This window comes from Malaya genurostris, chromosome 2, assembly GCF_030247185.1.
Source record: "Malaya genurostris strain Urasoe2022 chromosome 2, Malgen_1.1, whole genome shotgun sequence".
NCBI classification, from domain to species: domain Eukaryota; kingdom Metazoa; phylum Arthropoda; class Insecta; order Diptera; family Culicidae; genus Malaya; species Malaya genurostris.
In genome coordinates this window covers 216,879,198-216,903,441 of record NC_080571.1, presented here as the reverse complement: position 1 = coordinate 216,903,441, position 24,244 = coordinate 216,879,198, and the positions used below count along the sequence as shown (strand labels likewise).

General features: G+C 36.7%; 1 protein-coding gene across 4 annotated transcripts in view; it reads right to left on the bottom strand.

Moving 5' to 3' along the window:
* The window catches only part of LOC131427561 (laminin subunit alpha-1), a 458,469-nt gene that overhangs the window by 23,805 nt on the left and 410,420 nt on the right, over nt 1–24,244 (bottom strand). For all 4 annotated transcript variants that reach the window (XR_009229282.1, XM_058590870.1, XM_058590872.1 and 1 more), the window contains exons 11-14: nt 4,980–5,270; nt 3,587–4,911; nt 3,129–3,519; nt 2,848–3,065 (exon numbers count right to left, since the gene is read on the bottom strand). Coding sequence is in view for 3 of the 4 variants with exons in the window: in XM_058590870.1 (XP_058446853.1) it covers nt 2,848–3,065; nt 3,129–3,519; nt 3,587–4,911; nt 4,980–5,270 (2,225 nt within the window). In the remaining variant the exon portion in view is untranslated. The remainder of the gene's footprint in view (nt 1–2,847; nt 3,066–3,128; nt 3,520–3,586; nt 4,912–4,979; nt 5,271–24,244) is intronic.

Genomic DNA, 24,244 nt, shown 5'->3' with positions numbered 1-24,244 from the left:
CGAGGATGATAATTGCAAGTTTATCTTTAAAAACGTGTTTAATCCACCTAGCAGTGAGATGATACCTATTTTTATCAATCCGCATGTGTTTTTTGCATGAATATTCTTCGGTGTTTAAGTTTTCATGACATTATTTTAATGACCCTCGTTTTAAGCGACAATTTGAGATTTTAATCACTCATTACTCTGTAATGTCGAAACTGCAAATCGGATCGAATTTGAATCTAAAAGTGTGATAATCGATTAAACATGCCATGATATGTAAGTTCCACTCTAGAGTTTACGGTAATTTAAGGTACTTCCAGAGCCGGTATTCAGGAACCAGCATAACCCAAACCGATTCGTATGGCCATATGACGAATAAATTACAACAGTTTTGAGTTCAACTTTGAAGCTTTTCGGGATTGTCATCTTCTATATCGGTTTGAATTTTAAAAATTCATCATCATGTAATTCGAGAACCGGAAGTCATAATTGGATAAAATAATTAATTTTTGTATATAAGTTTGTTTTAATTAAAATTTTTGTTTCTGAAATTTGATTAGGCTTTTTTTGAGAAAACGATTGAGCTTTGAGAAACGATTTTATACTGGAACCGGAATTCTAAAAGCGGTATGGCCGAAGTCAGATAAATTCACCTGAGTAGCTGTACACTTTACATTTGTTTCAAAACATTTGAAAATCAGTTAAGACATCTTTGAGAGATCATAGCACGAATTAAATTTTTAGGTGCCTTCTGATCGACAACTGAATACCACTAAAACTGAAAAAAGTTAATTTTTTTATCGACTATCCAAATCTGCTAACCCGATAAACCTGATTAAATTATGTGGAATAGACATTTTTATACAATCCCCGAAACCGGAAGTTGGATCTGACTGAAAAGCAAGATGTTTTATAGAACTTTGAAACTTTTCATTTGAATCTTAGATGATTCTTAGATTTCATTTGCATCTTAGATCGGTTCAGCCATCTTCAAGAAAAATGAGTTACACAATTTTGATTTCGTTTCACATATCATCCTGTAGTTCCGAAACCAAAGGTCGGAACCAAACATAATGCAGGAACTTTGTTTGGGAGCATACGACTTTTCGTATGAATCTGAATTTGTAGAAAAGAAATTTTCCGAGAAAACTAATTGAAGTTATTTGTCACACACGCATTTGCTGATCTCGACGAACTGATTCGAATGGTATATGGATGTTATGTTGTTCCAGCATTTATTGCTGTAAGTAGTTTAAAACAAAATAATTAAAAAAAATTCTGCCATCATCTGGTTTATATATGTCATATTCGAACGATTATGTTGCCAAAAACGAGCCGTGCCAAAATCGGTCCGAGGCTAAATGTCATGAAAAAGAATGCTGTACACAATCCTTTTGGTTCTTAGAAACAATTGTATGTAATAGTATAAAAAATCGTGTTTTCCGTTGCTCCCAAGCATTTCTTTGTCATACAGCGCTCAAAACTCCTACTGCTGGAATAGGGGGAAAAGTCGCTTACAGAAAAATTTTGATATCTCCGTTAAAAATGGACGGATTTTAACAATCTATGGCTTGTTGGATAGGTATTACCGTGCGGAATCTAAGTCTGAAAACATATTCTGTTTTCAAGGTCAATTGTGACAGATACTGTCAAAAAACTGAAAATTTTGACATAAAACTTTGTATAACTCAAAAAGTAAACATCCGATCTCAAAACCATTCAATAGCGTTTTGGGTGACGGGGAGACCTTTCATTTGCGACTAGTTTGATGAAAATCGGTCCAGCCATCTCTGAGATCTCGACCTCTTAGTTGACAACACACATACGGACACACACACATACACACACACACACACACAGACATTTGCTCAGTTCGTCGAGCTGAATCGATTGGTATATGTCATTCGGCCCTCCGGGCCTCGGAAAAATTTTCGAAAGTTTGAGCGAATTCTATACCTATTTTTTATATATATAAAAATAGGTAAAACCCAAGGGAAAATACGTAGTTTTCCAAATTGTTTAAATATTTTTGCTCGTCACAAGTAATTCGAATAGATGCTGTGGGTTCAGTAAAGCAAGCTGCATCAGTCGGAAAATTGAGATTGTGAGCTGATGCGAACGAGCATTTTGACGTCACCTGAAGCGGTAAGCGATCTGCAAAATAGGCACAATATCGCCCAAGCGCAGAAACAGACAAATGATTCAAAAATAAAGCCACCAAAATAACAAAAAAAATGCTTTCGTAACACCAAAGAAGAAGCAACAAGGACGTCGATGATGATTCCTGCATTACAAACTACCGAAAAGGCATGCACGTAGGTAAATAAACAATGTATGTTATTATTATATCCGATGTCTTTGGGAGAATATTACCAGAATTCGGAATTTTGAAAATCAAAAAAACTTCGAGCATCATTTTCCGGTATCTACTCTTCCAGTCCATTTCAAAATACAATATTGTAATGGACTTAAAAAAATAATTGATAAACCGGAAGTCGTCATCGCAGATTTTGAGATGACCAAAAATCATGTTCTAAAGCTTAGTTAAGGATTACGTGTTTCGAAAATATTCAATATGTACAAGTTTTCAAACAATATCGGTAAATCAGCCATCTTGTGTTTTAAATCGATTCGAAATATTGTTCTCTGGATTCTTACTGCCATATCGATTTCGAACATATACATTTCGTGAGCTTTTGGACAATATCTATGAACTGGAAGTCGCCATCTTGAAATTTGAAACGACTTCAAATATAATTTTCCGATTTTTAACTCATATCCGTTTGAAAAATACTTCTTTGGCAAATTACTAACTTTCTGAAATCGAGTGCGAAGTACTTTGTATGGTTCAATATAACTTACATTATCCAGTATAGAATTGTCAAAATTGACAATTCGATCCTTCACATCCAGCAAGTGTCCAACGGCTGTACCAAGCGTTTCCGATTCATTCTCGTACAATTCTAACTCAATCCACGGAGCCGGTATACCGTTCTGGTCAATATGCGCGGTTTCCTCTTGCAAGCGGATAGTTAAGTCATTCAGATCGTCTATCAAGATAACCGTACAGTTGTCACAGGCTGCAATAAACACAGAATATCATATTACCTATGCGTTAAACTCAACTAGGTTACGATACTCACGTTTACACTTGTAGTTCTGAACGATATGCTTCGGTAACTCACAGCGATCACATTTACGTCCTGTAATACCAGGCTTACAACGGCACTGTCCCGATCGAGCATCACATTCCTCTGAAAAGCTACCCTCTCGGTTACACTCACAAAATTCACATTGACCGTCCTCTAAATGAGGTGATCCATAATAACCCTTGGCACATGACTCGCATAGGGTCCCAGTATAACCAGGTTTGCAAATACAGCTGACTTCATTATCACGCACCGTACATCCTCTGGCAAAGTTCTTTCTCGTTTCCGGACAAGGACACGGTTCGCACGTACCATAGTTTGGATCTCCGTAGAAACCTTCGGCACAAATCTGACAGTAGTCTCCACCAGTGTTGTTGCGACAATTCTAGAACATATGAACGTAGCGTAAAATAACGCTAATAGCTACGAAAAAATATTGTTGAAAAACTCACCAAACAAACTCCCGTCTCTGGATGACACTCACTGCTTCGGCTATTGCAATCACAGGGCAGTACCTTACCGACGTAATCATCTATCGTTTCTGCAACCTTATTCGGTAAGCGAGGCTTAAACCGATAGTGCCCAGCTCCAGGATCTTGACACGACAATCCAGTATACTGTGCCGGACAAATGCACCGTTCAATGCCAAAGGCACGATTGTTCTCGGCTCCTGCTACAAAAATTCCAGCATCCAGTGTTACGTTGGTCAACACAACTTGCCGGAAATCTTCGGCAATGGTTCCCCGAACAAAAATGTGTCGTACATTTTGCAGCGCAACCATTAGAATTGCTCGCGTGATCGGTTGTCCGTCGTAGTGATTCTTCCAAAGGCTTTCGTGCATTCTTGCAGAATGCTGAACCACTTTCTGATCAAAAACAATCACATCTTCGTAAAAGTCCAGTACAAGCTCGTCATGTGTGTGGAACTGCACCAAAGGAAACTGCCGGAGGGAAGCTTCGGGGATATTCCGGTATGCTCCTACCGTGACTAGACTGAAATTCAGTAATCCTCCGTAGCTAGTGGTACGATCGCCTAGAAATTGTGACGGCAGCTGGAAATACAACGGATACTGAAAGGCGCTGTATGCTCCAATCGATACGTTTCCCGTCGAACTAGGAATCAGATCTAAATTGTTCATATTCTTAATCTCTGCGTCTTCTCGGTTGGTCTTTGTTCCATCCAGTTGGATCACTACAACGTAATCGAAGTCGAAGTCATCCTCTTCCTTTGCGACGTACTCCACACTGAGGTTTCTTGATCCTTGTAATCGAATTTGACCCCAGGATAGTTCACTCTGTTCACAATCCTGTGACCGTCCGAAACAGAAACATCTCGTACAGCCATCCGGGTTGCCCAGAGCCAACCCGAAGGTAGCCGATTTACATTGATCACAAGTACGCCCAAAAACCATTGATTTACACAAGCACTGCCCGTTGTCGTCACAATCGCGACTACCATCAGGCTGCGCAATCGCTCCTTGTTCATCGCAGTCACATCGATGGCAGTTCGGATACTGATAGTATCCGTTCGCACACTCGTTGCACTGTCTGCCGGTGTAGCCTTCTTTACAGTTACACTGACCGGTTACACCATTACAGGATTGCCCAATCGATCCTGTGATGTCGCATTCACAGTGCTGACATCCTCGTTGGAACACGTTACCCCAAGTATTGGCCACGCATGATCGGCAGTCGTGTCCGTGACTGTTGGGAGGGCATACGCATCTACCCGTGTCGGGATCGCAAACATACGCTGGACTAGCGCATTGTTCACATCCTGTCCGAGAGATAGAGGGAACTGTTAGAAAGATGTTGGCCTAAAAAAACATAATCGTATTCACTTACTCTTACATCCGTGACTAGAAAATCCATAGTAGCCCTGCTGACACCGATCGCAGTTGGTCCCTTCGACGCCGATTTTGCAAAAGCACTGCCCAGTGTAGGCGTCACATTCCTGATGATCACTTCCATTGGAATCGCAAGTACACTGAACACAGCCGACACCGGAGTCCACGTTCCAATAACCCGTTTTGCACCTGTTGCACTGGCGTCCTTCGACGAATGGCTTGCAGACACATTGGCCGCTATGCTGATTGCAAATTCGTTTCACTGAGCCCTGAATGTGACAATTGCATGCTGTAAAGAAGAGTAGAAAGAATAGCATTAGAATTGAGTGTCAACACAAATTAACATATTACTATCAACTATGGTTTTTGGAGCCAGGGAAACTGGCAAACCGGTGACTGAGAACTCCACGCGGTAAAAAAAATTTCGAACAAAAAAGCGATCCGAAAGTAATTTATGGACTCCTAATTACAAGCCCAACCGTAATATGCAATCTCCACGACGACGACAAGTCAGAGGAGACAAGAAAGTCGACAGCAAATTCGTGTTTCCCCAGTGGCTTACAAAGCACGAAACGTTCGCGGAGAGCAGATCAGTCTCACCCGATAAATGCCCCCGAATCGGTTCACCCAGAAGTTCATGTCACTCATAAATCTTGAAAGCAATTTCCCCCTGTATGCTGCTCTGTGCGAGAGAACGGTCTGGCCGAGAAACGATCATCGGGTTTTTATTCGATATTTTGCATAAATCTCGTACGCATGGCGAGGCCAACATATGTAGAGATTTCCAGTGATTTTGGGTCGTTGTTTTCGATCGTAAATCTAGTTGTTTTTATCGCGATAATTTTGATAACTTATCGATATGATTTATGATGCATTTTAAATAAATCAAATATTTGGTTATTTGCTTATCAGACCGCTGAAGGTGCTATTTTCGGTGTCGTCTGAAAATAAATCTTGACATGTACAAAATCGTGTAAAGAAAGTAACATGTTTCGTGAGAAAGAGTGGAGGGTGAAGCATGATTTTTTTATTTAATACTATTACACCTGCTCAGCGTACCAATAGTAGATGTCAATTTTGCCGTTTAGGCAAGTACGATTGACCCCAGTTTAGACAAACAGCACAAACATAAACATACATTATAGTTTGATTGTTTCTATCATTTTTTCAATAACATTATGACGTTTTTTTTTAAATAACTATTTATTGGAATATGAGTTAAAATTAAATTATTAAAATTTAAATTGGGTGTTCAGCTACAAGTGGTGACTTTTCAGCCCTATTATATACACGATTTGGTTATTACCATGAAGACATCATTTGATTCCGCAATTCTGAGATTTTGGTGTAGGGAAAATTCTAAACCTACTTGTATTGTGTAATGGGGAAAAGGAACTTATATATAGCCTTGGTATTACATTTCTGTAGTGGAATTTGACCTTCTGTTTCAACAGACTTCGCACAGTGTACAGAACCATTGCATGGCTGGCGCTACGATCCTAACGATTGACGATTGATGATTGACCAAATGGGTACTGCATAAAGCATGGCTGGTCTGAAATTTTTTTATAAATTAACAATTTGTTTTTAGACCTTTGCCTGGATTCCTTCAATGAGATCCTTGAAAGTGAGTTTTTTATCATACGTTAAACCTAAGTATTTAGCTTGATCAGACCATGTCAATTCCAATCCATTCAATTTGAGAATGTGATTATTGTTTGGTTTAAGAAAAGAAGCTTTTGGCTTATGAGGAAAGATAATTAATTGCGTTTTTGCTGCATTTGGTTTAATTTTCCATTTTGACAGATAATCACTGAAAATATTTAAACTTCTTTGTAGGCGACTGCAGATCACTCATAGATTTCTACCTGTGGCTAACAGACTTGTGTCGTCACAGAATAACGATTTCTGACAACCAACGGGTAGATTTGGAAGATCAGAAGTGAAAATATTATACAAGATTGGAGCTACGCTCGAACCCTGCGGAACACCGGCTCGTACGGGTAGCAATTCAGATTTACAATTCTGATAGCTAACCTGAAGAGTACGATCAGTTAAATAATTTTGAATCATTTTGATCAAATAAATAGGAAACTGAAAATCAGGCATTTTTGCTATTAAACCTTTGTGCCAAACACTGTCGAATGCTTTTTCTATGTCTAGAAGAGCAACTCCAGTGGATAACCCAGAAGATTTATTTGCTTTTATCATGTTCGTTACTCTGACAAGTTGATGAGTAGTTGAATGTTGATGACGAAATCCAAACTGCTCTGGCAAAAAAATTAAATTTTCATTTATATGAGACATCATTCTCAACAAGATATTTTTTTCAAAAAGCTTACTGATAGAAGACAGTAAGCTAATTGGTCGATAACTTGATGTTTCTGCTGAGTTTTTATCAGGTATGAGGATAGGATTGAGCGTTTTTTCCATCTTTTTGGGAAGTAAGCTAATGAAAAACACTTGTTGAAATTTTTAACCAAGAGTCTCAAGGCAACATCGGGAAGATTTTTAATAAGAATATTAAAAATTCCATCATTACTAGGAGCCTTCATGTTTTTGAGTTTCCTAATAATTGACTTAATTTCATCAAAATTCGACTCAATAGTGTCATCTTGTAACAACACTTGAGTTGAAATATGATCATATTTCAGTGAGATTTCATTTTCAATAGGACTCACAACGTTCAAATTAAAATTGTGGACACTCTCGAACTGCTGAGCAAGTTTTTGAGCTTTTTCGCCACTTGTAAGAAGCATTTGATGTCCTTCCTTGAGACCAGGAATTGATGTCTTAGTTTTCTGAAAATTTTCAAAGGTTCCTGAAAATTTTCAGAAAGGTTTAGAATGTGGTTTAATTTGTTCAACTTCTTTTGGCGAAATTTTCATTTCGCAAAGCAGTAAATCTATGTTTAATGATCTGAGTCAAAGTCAGCATGTGTAATCGGTTCACTACAAATGTGACTTTGATCCGTTAGAACCAGATCAATTGTAGACGGGTTTTTCACGGAAGAGAAACAAGTCGGATTACTGGGAACTGTGAAGTATTGATTCATCGGCAGTTCATTTGTGTCGTCATCGTGCAAAACCTAATAGCGTCACGGCTAAGATCGTTGGTTTCCATTCTTCGCGAATAAATCATCATCTTCATCTAATAAATTCATCATATCTCTTTGGTTAGCAGCAATGGGAGAGTGCTGGGATATGGTTCATCAAGACTATGGTAATAATGCAAGGGGAAACGTCTTAATTTGCTTGTTTCAAAGACAGCACGAACGATCATCGCGAATAAGTTTTGACGATGATCGCTGTATGAATATTCGTTCCATATTCACGTTAAGTCATTCGGGGGTATGTCCAATGCGAATAACAACTGCAAGCAATAGATATTCGTGCGAGCAACGAAGCAGCGTCGGCTTCGTTCGCACCCAAATATACGGACAAGTCCGAATACCAGAACGATTATCAAACAAAGGCGAAGGAAAGCGAACGATGATCATTGACGTTGGTTGCATTTTTGATATTCGAGCAACATTGTTCATTGGGATGATCATTGATGATTCGTTAGAAGATGAACTGGAAAGCGTTCTTGTGTTTTGATTAATTAAGAGGTATTTGTTTACCTGTTACCAAAGCGTAACTGTCATTAGAAAAAGATGAAGATGAGGTCAATCTACCTGTCAAAAAATTGTTTTCGTTAGAAGACGAATTGGAAGGCGTACCTGTTTTTTGTTTTAAATTCGAAAAAATAAGTGCCTTAGAAGAATTAGGCGTGGCATTTGTAACGGTTTTTGGATTTTCAGGTATATTCCGTAAATTTAAGGTCATTGATTTGACTTGTTGTCTAGCCGAACGAGCGTTTAAATTTTTTCCCTGACAGGACATTTCGAATAATTGGATTTATGATTTCCATCGCAATTTGAACATGAAAACTTATCAGTGGTTTCATTCATTGGACAAACGTCTTTCGAATGCGATTTACTACAACTCAAACATTGTATATCCATATGACAATTTTTGGTACCATGGCCGAAGCCTTGGCAACGACGACATTGCGTTAAGTTTGCAATACGATTATGCCGTTTATAATGTTCCCCATAAATTTTCCAATTGTTCAATTTTCAAATTGTTTACATCACTTCGATTAAAGAGTATTAAGTAAAGTTCATGGGAAATTCCAGAGCGTGGTTTAGAAGTACTATTCGCTCTTTTTTTCATAAGTATCACTTGGGAAGGGGCAAAACCAAGCAACTCTTTTAGTTCATTTTTAATTTCATCAGTACTTTATTTGATAAGCCTTTCAAGACAGCCTTGAAGGGTCTGTCTGATTTTATATCATATTTTATATCATTATGAGGTTTCTCGGACAAATATCGAATAAGACGTTCGTAATCTTCCAATCCATCAACCAAGACTCGCATTCTCCTCTTTGTCCGATTTGAATTGAAACTTTTACTTCCGGGAGAAAAGTAGAAAGCTCAATCCGGAATGCTTTGAAGTCGGAAATCATCACCGTCACTGGAGGCATAGATTGATGTTTCTTCCCAGAACGACAAGTGTCCATTTTGGTAATTTTTGAAGAATTTTCTTCTATGTCGCTACAATCGGATTCAGTAAGAATCTCGTAAATATTGTTAGACGGCATAGAATCAACGGAAGGGAATTCCGTCCGTTGTCTTTTATTTTTACATTTAGATTCTATAAGATCGTGAATGTTATTAGAAAAATGTTGAATAACTGATTATGATTTATTCCATATTGAATTATTTTTAGCCTTAGGCTTGTTGCCTTTCCGGTTGGACGCAGGCATTTTTGAAATGAATGAAATTTTGAATTAAATTAACTAGGCTAAATTAGTCTTCGATTAGACTCATAGTTTGGATAAGACTGAGTTTGTGGTAGTCTTAGTATAGACTGATTAGTTCGAAGAATAATTGTTTGTATGGCAAGCCTTAAAAAAGGCTGAATAATTTCTTAGTCTTGAAAAAGACTGATTATATTAGAATATCACTCTTTGTATAGCCTTGAGAAAAAGACTGTTAGTGATTCAGGTAGCCTTGAATCAATGAAACTCTAGGTAGCCAGAAAAATTTCCAGGAGCCAAGAGCTATACGCGTTCGGTGCAAACGACTGTTCTACACCAACTTTGTGATGTAAAGTTTTCATTTACGGTACATGTTCGAAAATTAAGAGTCGTTTTGTCATAAAAATATATAACGACACTAGCTGTTTCGGTGAACTTTGTCACTCCCAAAATTTACGTACCCATAAAAGAATTATATCTAATAACGTTGTTTTGAAGTCAATAATTTATGCGGGGTCATTTATGAACACAGAAAATAAATAAAATTTACTTTGAAATAGACATCGATTGAATCAAACATTTGATTGAAAACCATTGAATTATACAACATATTTAGAATTACGATTAGTTTTGCTTTTAAAGTACATAGAATGGTAAAGATCTAAGGAGTAACTTTATATTCAATTTCGTGCTTCAAATATGTGCATGTATATAGATGTAAATATTTTTATTTGTGTAGAACATGTTGTAGATCAAGTTGTTTAGAGAAAAAAACTGATTTTGTCAGTTGAGTCAAAGGTAAAAATTAGACATTTTTGTAGTCCCGAACGACATGGCGTTTAGCATTGCAGTCTATATTGTATACAACATTTTCAATCCGTTAGAAGAGGCTACAAGAACTCGAGTCTCTCAATGCATGAACCGCGAGAGAATTTTTCTACATTTCTTCGCTCCACTTCATACTCTGAGTATTTCACGGCCCTTAAAAAAATTACAGTCTGATAATGATTGCTGCTGTGTGGAATTTATCAAGAGAGAATCGCAAGTTGACAATTATCGCAGAAAATCGAATCGATGATTCGACTTGATGATTCTCATACTAGGTTGCAATATTTCAAAACGCTTGTGTGGAGCATTCACATACATTTTCATAGACACAACTTATACAAAGGTTATATGCACATAGTTAGAATAAGCAGCAATAGTAAAATGATTATATCGCAATTATTCACTGCCCATACAGAATCGGATCGCCCATGCCATGCCGGTTTTTGTTGCTGCGATGATATCCGTCTCTCTTCGATGGTACTGATTCAATCGTGTGAAGAGTTGCTAGTGAGCGTTCTTTGATACGATAAAAGCCATCCTTGATTGCAGTGATAAAAATTTACAAAATCCTAACAATGTAATTCATAGTTCAACAACTGTATTCTATTCCATATCGAAAAATTATGAATTTTGTTGACATAATTCTACAAACGATAGAATTCATAACTACCTAACATATCAAATGATGCAATATTCCATTCGAACAAAATTTTACAGGCTCCGAGTGTAATCTGCACTCGGCTACCAACTCCCTCTGTATGGGTTTATGTGTATCAATTATTCATGAAGCAGATATGTGCTTCTGTGGCTCAGTCGACCAATTCACGTGCTTTTTGAACTAATGTTTCTCGGTTCAAGTCGCGCGCTGTTGCTATCGATCTTTTGATTTTTAAGCCTTGTAAGCTTCAAATCACACAAATGTACATGATCCTGAATATAAATTTGTGTGAAATACGACGCTCGATTTATGTGCATCTTATAAGATGTAAAATCACAAGATTTTTTTTAAACTGTGTGTTCATTAGCTTCTGCGCATCTATCACGACTGTATGAGCCATTGAACAGTGGGAGAAAATGGACCAAAACGTCACGATTGCACATAATTTTAATGACAGCAGCAAGCTCGTTGTACCGTTTTACCCCATTTCTTTTCTAGTTATAATATTGAGTTCAAATATGATCTACAATCCAAAAGCAGATCCAATACGATCTATCAATATTGGTTCATATTACATACAAAATATCCGATTGAATACAATGGGAGTTGCCTGTTTAACCCATGTTACTCCAGTTTTAATGTGCTAGAGGTAGGTTGTTGCAACATAGCAAGATAAAAAGTGCCATAAACGATTTGAAGCTTTTATTGGTATGCTCTGATCTTGTGTCATGCAAGATTGGATGAAATCCCATGTTATGTCGTTTCGCCTGAGAAATTGACAACTACCCCAGGGTAAATTTTGAGTGCATAAGACTAATTTCTAATTTATATAAGATGAACTCGATTGATAATGAGAAATATTTTATCGCTTCAACCGAAATCGCATAATGGTAGTAATGGTAGAGAAACGCTATAAAAATAACTGCTTGCATACAAAACTTGAACACAAGCTTGGTGAAGAGAAGCTTAAATATCGATATCCGTATCGCAAGCATGTACAAACATTCAATTGCATACATTTGGGCTACTGATCTAATTTCGTCGGTTACGAAACAAATACAAATCACGATAAATAGAGTCTATATTCTGGGTTCGCGTGTTCGGTGTTGATTCCTAATAAGGATCAATCTAAGCAGACTCTTGTGCATTTGCGGATTCAAAAGTGTGACGATTAATTGAAAATGTCAATCATTGGAAATTTTGGTTGCCTTGTTCCACATCAACGGCTCGAACAACCCCATGAGGCTGATCCTTATAGTTTTTTTCGTAAGTCGTATCATTGGTTTAATTTTCTTTCGCCTATCGAAAGTAGGCTGATTGCGAATAATTAAAATCGATTGATATTACGAAGAGAGCCCAAAAAAGTAGAGTACAAATAGGTTCAATTACCTCACGAATCTTGTTATACCCAATTTATTATTTAACTAGATCTTTTAATGAATATTGGTCTACAATCCAAAGGTCCTATACTAACTATCAATATTGGTCCATATTACGTAAAACTTCTGTGATCCAAATACACATAATGGGAATGACAGTAGTAGCCCATTTAACCCTTTTCAGCCCTTTATTTTATGAATTGGGGTGGAGAAACTTTCTTTGATTCTTGTTAAACCAGAAATACAACTTATGAAATAAATTGGGGTGAATGCGGTTAAACGGGTTAGTACTATTATTCCTATTACGTGTGTTTCGATCACTAAAGTTTTCCAATTAATATGGACCAATATTAATAGGCCATGTTGGATCTACTTCGGAATTGTAAATCTGAATTCAACATAAAATTATTTTTTTCGTAAAATTGGGGTAAAACGAAGCAGCACGAGTAATGCGACCATAAAAACTATCTGTTATCTATTTGTTGAGGTTATATACGAAACATAGAACTGTCTTGTCGAACCATGATTGGGCAAACACCGATCAGAAGGACTTTATTTTCTGTAAATTAATGGAAAAAATGACGAGGGTGAAACAGAATACAATTATTTGCGGTCATTTTTATAAAAAGCAATCCATTCATCGAACTTACGAACATGTCAAGAGTAGCTTCTGATTAATCGAATTCATTTTTTTTAAGTTTCACAATAAGTTATCCACTGCCCATACATTTCAAATATTATTTTTGTAAAAATCGTACACCTTTTGTCACGAACACGCTTGATGCTAAACTGAATTGACTCAGTGTCATCCAGCTAACTGACGTCTATCTGGAACAAGAAAGCGCCTCTACAAAGTCAATTAATAGATTGAAATAATTACTGGCTTAGAAGATATTTAAGCTGTCCAGTTACTTCAATGCAATAAGACAAATAATGTTGTTTACACCCAGTATTATAATGAGTTGGATGCAATAACATTCACTAAAACCATTAACAATGCGAACTAAGGAGTGTATCGATAAGTAGTTAGCAACATTCACACAGTTATTACTCTGAAATGGCTTAATTTTTTGCAGCGTGTTTTGCGGTGACATGTTTGTTTACATGTCAATAACAGCTGCGCAATCGATTGGTTTCAGTACGGTTTCTCGTTTCAATGATAAGTCGAATTGATTCGGAAACGCGAAAGAAAATTCTGCACACTTGGTGCTCAGAATGTGGTGTCACGTACAACGGGTGAAGTGCACCACACCAGTGTCAAAAATATTATCGAGAAGTTCGGTAAGACCCTTTCCATGAAGGATTTGCCCCGATCCGGTAGGAAAACGGGTCCCAGCCAGCTTGGCCGGGACTTAAAAGTGGTTGAGTATATCAGGAAAAACCCATCGGTGTCGACGCGGGATTTGGCCAAGCAGTTCAACACCAGCATCGAGATGATTCAACGGATCAAAGTTCGGAACTCCCTGAAAACGTACAAGAGACAGAAGGTGCGGAAAAAGTCCCTGGTACAGCAAGTTCAGGCCAAAACAAGAGGTGGTTTGCGGTCGTCGATTTTCTTCACGAAGGGCACAATTAACGCCAAGGTGTACGAGGAAGAATGTTTGAAGAAGAGAATGCTGCCACTGTACAGAAAGCATAAGGTACTGGCTTCTGGCCGGATTTGGCTTCAGCCCACTATGCCAACTCCGTTCTACAGTGGTTGTCAAAAAATAATGTACAATTCGTGGAAAAGGACATCAACCCACCGAACTGCCCGGATCTTCGGCCAATTGAAAGATATTGGGCAATTGTCAAGCGGCACTTTCGGAGGGAAGGTGCAGTGTCCCAAAACTGCTCCCCCTTTATTCGCTAGATAACAGCGAAAGCGCCCCCTTTATTCGCTAGATAACAGCGAAAATTACAACAAGATCCAGCAAAAAAAAACTTAATATTTTTTTTATTGTAAAACGGCCGTGTTAAGCTTAAGTGCAAAAGAGCCGAATAAAAAAAAACTTTATAAAAAAAATCTGATAACTTATCAGTAATGACAACATGATTAAAGAAAAACTATATTATCGCGATAGTTGTTAAGTTTCTCAACAATTGCTGTAATGCATACGTAATTTTTTTCTTCTGTCTGAAGCAGTTGTACACGTTCCTGGGCTTCCTTGGCTTCAATTCATACGGCACCCAATTTCCTATCATTTTCATTGCTTTCAAACGTTGGCAAATGACTTGTTAGAGCTACTTTGAGTGATTTCGCAAGTTATTCTTACGTTTGCTGCAGGCCTTGATCGAACACTCACTCCAATTTTTCATTTCTAAACTTTGGTGGCACTTCGGATTGCTATTTGTTCTCCAAATCAAACCACGCCCGATATGTTCGCTCTGCTGGAGTATGCTCATCTTATGCTTCCGACAAAATTCGATGTTTTTCGCCGGTTGTTGAAATAACTACCCGCCAACACACTTTATTCATAGCGAAAGAAATATAGTTAGTGGGGACGGGTATAGCGTGATGGGTAAGTCGATGCCTTTCACGCAGCCCGCCTGGGTTCGATTCCCAACCCCGCACATAGGGTCAGAAAGTTTTTCTGGCCCGAAGAGGCGAATGACATTAATGTTAAAACCTCTATAATTAAAAAAAAAAAAAAAATATATATATATAGTTAGTTACACTATGTCTTAATGATTATGTATCATGATTCTGAAACTGTTTTTTTCTAACGCATATTAGGAAAAGTAAATCACTTAAATAAAAATCACAAATCGCATTTCTCTCCTTCTGCTCAATTTTCTCGAAGAAAGCTCGAGAGGAATATACAAAATTTTCTCGCTGCGAAGCTACAATATGATCACATATCAAGTGAAACAATACTATAACAAATACTTTCGGTTTTAGAGCGCACGTTTGGGAATTTTTCAACTTAATCTAGAATTTACTAGAATCTTCCTTAATTTATGTTAAAAATAAGCTCATTGAAAATATGTTATGAGACTTAATTGAATGACAAGAGAAAGGCATTATGAGACCCTCTAGGTGGATTAGCAAGCGATTTGTATTCATTACCCTTTGAAATCATGTAGAATTTGTTCTCCCGTGCCACCATGTATTAACCTTATCATTACTAGACAATTGACGTAAAAATGTGCTAATCATCATAACATGTTCAATCACTTTCTAAAAATAATTAAAACGTGAACAGTAGCAAACAGAGATCATGCATGCTTAGGAAGAAAAGAGGAGCCGATATATGTGCGAGTACCCTTAAAAACTCATCATCGCACGAAATAGTAAAACATTTGCCACCATACAGAACACGCTCTGGCAGCTGAGCCGGAGCGCAGTCTCGTTCGGGCGATGGGTGGTACGTAGTTACCAGATGATGAAGTACCCTCGAGTCTCGAGGGTCACTTCCTGTACTGCTGGGAGCTTGCATTGACCCAGTAGTAAAGCCCTACGCGAGCCATTATGAAGTTTAGTTTTGAAAGCACCCGTTCAGTAGCACCCGTGTGCTGTCCTAGCTTGCCGCGCAAAATGTTCAACCGGCAAGTGGATTCCTGCTCACAACAAGTTATGACGATTGAGTTCTCCCAGGCTGAGGCATGAAGCGTTCAGGTCACTTCTAGGAACCGTATCGGTTCAACGTCGCCTGGCACTGATTGGGTAGTGCTCGTTGAATGGATTGCAAAGGCAGCCGAGCGAGGCGGCACGTTTTTTTTTGCTTGCATGCATCAACACCGTTCAGTGTTTGTTCGCAGCCTCCTCATTCATCGATCGATCATTCATGATTTCTACTCCCATTCGTAGGTTTGCTTGCCGGGTAAATAAATCAAATTGAGTGGTGATCTAGTTCCAGTGCCAGGCGGAAGTTCAAGTGAAAAATACTGACAGCTAGTATTAACTGTTTTCGAGTAACGGAAATCTGTAATGCACACATTACGCTATAGGAATGCTTCCAAGAGAAATCCATAAATCTCCCGTTAGTATAGTTCATATCCATAAAACGCATAAAAATAATCGAAAATCCATCTATCACCAGACATTGTCCATTAAACGATTCTTTCTCCACACGACCGCAATATGCGCAGATCCTGCTGTTTCCCGAACTCGCTCAGCAGAACATCAAATCAAATTGCAATAAATATTTACGAAATCAAAATTTTATTGCGGGATATTAACTATGTTTGTTGGGAAAGCATTCCATTATGCACTAGCACAGAAAATCGTGGTTCTTATAGTTGAAATTTATGCGGCACGTGGTTAGAAATTTAGGTATCAATCAATTAATTCTTCTCAACAGGCATGTTGTCATGCATGACGTTAAAATGTATGGCCAAGCTTTATTTCATGATATTGCTTTTTATTTCTAAGTCTGTCATTGGTATTCTCAATACTATTTCGAAAGCAAACGTAACGTAAATAGGGTAACGGCTTCCTATTTCATATGAGCTCCTATTTCCATCTCATCCCTTCATCAAACTTTGAACATAAATGTTTCAACGTACCTGAACCAAACTGTGAAATGTTTTTAAAATTATTATTGTTAAATATATAAATAAATAAATATAGTGTATGTCTCGTTATTCCATTAAAAAACTGCAACGATTAACCCCATGGGATTATTCGAGCTATTGATGTGGAACAAGGCAACCAAATTTTTTAATAATCGATATTTTTAATCAAAAAGTACAATCAATCGGCACACATATAACGAACCAACATCGAACGCGTGAACCCAGAACATAGGCTCTGTTTGCCTTGATTTGTATTTGTCTTGTATCCGACGAAATTTTATCAATGGCCCAAATATATGCAATTACATCTATGTGCTTACTAGTGCAACAAATTTTGATTTGATCAAAATTTACTCTGGAGTAGTTTCAGATCTCTCAAACGAAAACGACATAACATCAAACAGATCAAGCAAAACAGTTAATACTATGTTTACACTATGAGTTAAAACATGTTTTAACTCTGATTTCATGTTTTAAGCGAAATAACATGATTTACTTTTGCGTTATTTCATATTCAGAAACGTCACATTAAAACTTGTTTTCCCGAAATAACATGATATAATTGTCAGTAAAGCACAACCCTGCTAGCATTTTCCTTCACTTTTCGACTATGTCAATTGACAAGCTGTTCAACAACAGCAGTTTTCCATCAAAGTAGCCATGTAATCATAATAAAACAAAACTGGAAACTGGTACCAACGTTGCCAGGTATACCGATTTCTCGGTATTTATACAGAATTTTCCCGTCTATACCGCAATACAGATATGTACTCCCAAAATACCGATAATTCACAAATCATACAGATAAGTACCGATTTCGGTTTTTAGCTTGAATAGACAAGAGAAAAGGTTGTCGTGGGACCTTTTTGTTTTGCTCACCTCTTAGTGACATTTTCTACTACTTATGTAGAAGAGACTCTGATACCGATATGGTACAGATAAATTTTTGCGCCGAATACAGATTTTTGGAAAAACGACCTGGCAACGCAGACTGGTACAACCACTTTTGTTTTTAAATTAAAAGATTTTGAAGCTGCTCAAAAATATTAGAAACGTTGGAAATAAGCGTGAAACGATAATATCCTTCATAGCTAGGAGAAGTACCTGGCTTATTTCTTATTTTTCGGATGTTGTCAAAATACTTTTTTCTTTCCTAACTGCGACGTAGGCATTTTTGCAGTTTGTTTATAAACTAACTCAATACCAAGTAATATGTCATGCGTATAACATAATCTTAGTGTGAACAGTGCGGTTTTAACTTTATATTACTATCGTTAAAACATGTTATTTTCTGCAGGTGTGAACATAGTATAAAGCTGCAGATAGTTTTTAGCACTCTTTTGTGATACTTGTTGTCTAGCAGCAACATTTCTCTGACATGTTTCATATAAGCCAGAAGCTATAGAAATAATTTTGGTTATGTTAATACATTTGTATGCTTCCACAGTTGCACTTTTGTATTGGTCATCAGAGCGATGCTTCCCAGCTGATAAATCGCTTACTCTTTTGAAACCATCGTCTCCGTTAGGGAAATCCAGTAAAAAAGGATATTTTCTCATATTTTTAGCGGACAAAATGGGACACTGCTCGCTATTAATCAAAATTCAATCATATAGGATTGAAAATACGTGGTTTGATACATTCAAATCGAAATTTAGATTATTTATTTCCAATCAAAAGGTGAAATAATATTGATGATTGGGAAAAAATTCACTTAACTGTAAGTGTTCAAAACCTGACCATGTTTCAACGTGTATTTACCTTTGAATTTTTAATTTCCACCCCTATATGAAAAACCTTTTTCAATCCACCTAGTGGTGTGATGATGCCTTATATTTTCAAAAATACAACCAGAAGATTCTGTCAAGAATCTTTTTTTCAAAATTGAACAAAATTAGAAACTTTCTTTGGGTACAAACTAACATAACCTTTTTAATTTGCAAATTTGTATTTCAACTTTCAACTATTTTCAGTTTCTCTGAGAAAAATGAGTGCCATTATTTGTACATACTCACACACATACATACATACACACACAGATATTATTCAGCTCGATGAACTGTGTCGAATGGTATAGGACACTAAGCCCTTGGGCCAATTTTCATTAGGCAATTTTTCAAGAGATTGCATAAACTTTTCGTATGAGAAAGGCAATACATATACGTTTATAGAACAGAATCGTTACCACTATTTTGTAATAATGCTAACAAATGGGTACGAATTGGATAAAAGGGAAAATCAAGGATGGTCAACACTACAATTGGTCCCATTTGCTAATGACGGTTTATATAAATAAACCGTCATTAGCAATTATTTTAACGTATTTCCTTTAGTTTTTTCTTCTAATAAGATTAAAAATGGTGGCCTTGGTTATAATATAAGATAGTAAAAAGAAATGATTTGCAAATACATTACAAAACGCTACCTCTAAGCAAAAATTTGCTGTCGTTTCCAGATTCGTTTTAATAAATTTTTCGTTTCGTTGTGCTTCAACTTTTTACTATTTTCATGAACATATATTCAATACACAATTTTTATCTCCCCGATACAGATTTACAGATTTTTTTCCTGAACAATATAGCCTTAAATGTGACAACCGTGCACGTTTCTTTCGTACAAGCACGTAGCGTGTTTTTCAATGAAAAACGGCATAAGTTTATATACCCACTAAATAGGGTAACAGAGGTATTTTGGCCACTTCATATATTTTGGCCCACCGAACAAACTTGATCGATTTCATCGGATTTTATCTATGTTAAGTAACTCATTTTGCATCAATTTCAAGCTAATCACATTAAATTACCTATTGCGGAAGGGGTTTTTAAAGATATTACAATATTTGGTGGATATTTTTATAAAGTGGGCCAAAATAAAATCAATCCTAAAGTGGGCCAAAATACCTCTGTTACCCTAACAAGATTAATTCATCATTCATCAGTAACTTTTATAAAAATGTATGCCATTATTCAAGAAATTGATAATTTTCCACTTGTCGCGCTGTAATACCGGAACCGGAGGTTACATTTGGATCAACTTTTCAGGAACTTTTTCACTAATCTAATTTTCATCTTAGTTTGTAAAAATCGGTTAAGAAATTTCCCAGAAAATGGATTGAGCATTTTCTCATAGATTTGTACATATTACCTTTTAATTCCGGAACCGGTAGTCGAATAAAGATGAACTTAAATAGCAATAGAACCATGAGACCTTTCGTTCGAATCTAGGTTTGTGAAAATAGATTCCACCATTTCCGAGAGAAATGAGTGACAATTTTTTCCATTTTTTTACGGTGTATATGACCCTGTAATTCCGGAACCCGAAGTCGGATCGGGGTAAAATTCAATAGCAGTCTATTGAATTATAAGAACTTTCAGTTGAATCTGAGTTTGTGAAAATCGGTTCAGCCATCTCTGCAAAAATTTATAGACATTATTTGTCACATACACACATTCATACACACACATACACACAAAGACATTTTGGTTTTCACAGTGATTGAATAGTCTTTCTATATGAGAAAGGCAAAAAAAACATGCTCCATATCAACATGGTTTTAAATCCTTCAGCGATCGCTTTTCCCAATAAAAAATTCACTTTCCAATTTAGGAAACATTTTCGTCTCAAGTTTTGCAGTTCGTCATGTTTCTGTATAACTACTAATCGATTCGTCTCAAAACGCGCATGATCACTAATTTACATAATTACACCACTGTTCAATGTTGGATGACTTTTATATTCACTTTTCACACATCAACTTCTAAAATTACCCGTTAAGCAATAACAATCTTCTAAAATTGAACATTTGCACTTAATTTACTTGATTATGCCTTGTTGTGATCTCTTTTCGTATCGAAAGGTTACCTAGTTTTCTCATAATGTGATGAAGAAAATTTTTTTTTCTTCTTGAAATTACCATCAACATGTATTTTTTGGTATCCGTGACATTAGTTTAATTATATTTTTTATACAGGGTGATTTTTTAAGAGCTTGAGAACTTTTTTAAACAATAAAACGCATAAAATTTGCAAAATCTCATCGGTTCTTTATTTTAAACGTTAGATTGGTACATGACATTTACTTTTTGAAGATAATTTCATTTAAATGTTGACCGCGGCTGCGTCTTAGGTGGTCCATTCGGAAAATCCGCTTTTTTATCGACAAATTTTGTTCAGCGATGAGGCTCATTTCTGGTTGAATGGCTACGTAAATAAGCAAAATTGCCGCATTTGGAGTGAAGAGCAACCAGAAGCCGTTTAAGAACTGCCCATGCATCCCGAAAAATGCACTGTTTGGTGTGGTTTGTACGCTGGTGGAATCATTGGACCGTATTTTTTCAAAGATGCTGTTGGACGCAACGTTACAGTGAATGGCGATCGCTATCGTTCGATGCTAACAAACTTTTTGTTGCCAAAAATGGAAGAATGTTTCAACAGACTTCGGAGCCGATTCAGAGTGTACAGAACCATTGCATGGCTAGTCCTACGAATCTACTGACACTACGAACTGAAATGCAATATACCCGAAATCAATCAACTATCTTGACCAACTGGTTGAAAGTATTTTGCTTAGAAACACGCTCTTGAAATTGAAATGTTTAAACATTTTTTACCACCCTGTAGTTCCGAAACCGGAAGTCGAACGCGGATTAAAGTCGATACTCCGGAACCGGAAGTCGGATACCAATACAATTCAAAGGCTATGAGAGTAGGCTTTTCATTTGAATCTTAGTTTGAGAAAATCGGTTTATTCATCTTCCAGAAAATCAAGTGTATATTTTAAATCGTCTGATCGCGACGAACTGATTCGGATGATATAACACATGATTTAAAAATCGGTTTTAACGTTGAGTGCATAGACTTTCTATAGGAGAACAGGAGGCAAACAAAAAAGGAATGTTGAATTATAAACCCATCTAATCACTAAGAATAATAAACAGCAAAGTGACTCATACATGATAATGAACAAACTTCAACTACAACTGGCGGTACCAACAAACCTGTGCAAATTCGTAATCTAATCTTCTCTGGTTGAATACTAAACATAGCTGTTTGATGATTGCATACGCAAACTCTTTGACATTAGAACATTTCTCAAGCGAACTCACGTTAGACAACTCGCTGCGTAAAATACGTAAACATAGCCAGGAATGCTCAATGTATCTAACGCCGGAATTCATGACCTCGGTACTATTCACTCAAACAAAGTAAGAAAATCACTAATTTTTCTGTTCGATCACAGCAGCAGGTACGTAAAACGAACCTTCTGCTACGAAACATTTCGGTAGTGCCAACGCAAATCGTGATCGATATATGTTTACCTTTCATGCTGGTGCTTCCTGTTAACCAAGAGTAGTTTGCTACGTGTTTGCTTTCCGGAGGCTAGCACGCGGCTAGGAGTTTTTTCGGTGATTTTGGCTCTCTCTTCAATACACACTGACCTACATGAAAACGACTTCAAGTGGCCAAGAAAAGCAAATATTGAACAAGTTGTTTGTGTTACTTTTGGCGATCGGTCGGAGCTCTTCAATGGGCACGATAACTTTTATTGACGCCTGTTGGAACTTTGTTTTCCAAATTCCGAAGGTAAGTTTATCATGCCGTTTTTCGATGTTTTTATATTCTGGTGAAAAAAATTAGGTGTGTATTGAACCATCAACCCGGATTTCGATCGGAAACTATGAGCAAATATCATTGGGCTTTTAAAAGGGATTCTAAGGCTGTTGAACAAAATTTTTGTGAAAAGCTCCTACTGCATGGTGTTGTGATGTCTAGATCAAGAGGTGGGTAAAAATAAAATCATTTTTTTTCTTTGTATTTTCTTATAGTAAAACATTTCAAGAATATTCTGTGAAATTTTCAAGCCTATCTGAACAAAACTATGGGTCTTTATCTTTTCATACTGCGAAGAGCCAAGCGCTCACACGCACAGGCCAATGAGTGCTGCTTCGATTGACTTGAAAATTTGACAAAACATTTTTGAAACATTTCAAATTATGACAAAATACAAAAGAAAAAATATGATTTCTCGAAAGTGTTGGACCCTACGCATCTCCTAAAAAATAAATTGTGTCCTTCGATTTTGTACACAATAAACTTTCAGCGCTTTTTTTTCAAAAGTAGGTTTTGAAAGTCCGTGTCCATATTCTTTCGAAAACTACTTCACAAGTTTTTGCCACACTTCCTACATATAAAAAACCTGGCCCCAACGTTTTCTTTTTCGTTTTCTGTTACTTTGGAGAGAATTTACAGCGACAAGGTGGTGAATTTTTTCAGGAAAAATCGCAGTTTTGACTTTAAACAACCACCAAAAATTTTAAACATAACTACAAATCAAACACAATCGTTGGGCACTAGAAAAACATCTACTTTACCAATGCGATTTAATTTGTTGACTTCTGATAAGTCTGCGCTGAAATACATTGGACACCGTAAATCATGATTACTAAGAAGCATCCCCAAAAATATTCCTTCAGCGGTTTAATTTTCAATATTTTTCCACGAACATTGACATTGCAAAACATTTGAATTTATTTTTTGAACGATAGCTCTAAAAAAATTGTATTTTTTTTTCATCGTTTAGACCCTATCCCAAGCCCCCTTTCATGAATACTGACACAGACTTTGAACATTTGAACATTTGGTTTTGTAGAACAGAAAATGTCGGAGCAAGTACTGTAAAAAGACATGAGCAATTCCAGAAATGCTTAGCAGATCATCAGAAAGACCGTCGCCGATTTGGATGAAACTTTGCACATGGCTTCAGTATGCAAACCATAAGTTTTGAACCGATGGAGAGGTCAATTTGACTCACGACTGATATTTAAAAAGGGCGTATGTATTTTTGCATTTCACCAAAATTACCTTTTTCAAATCGTTGTAACTCGGAAACCGTTAATTGTACAAAAATGGCGTTCAGGAAGAAATTGTTTATTTTTTTGATAATTTTTGTTTTAAAGCTGTTATTAAAACTTACAGATTGATGGCTATCCCATCCGTGCCTTTTGAAAAATGAAGAAGTTACAGCTAAAACAATTTACAGATATATTCGAAATTTCAAGTTCTCGTTGAAAGATAATCATTTAAACAGTATAATTTTATT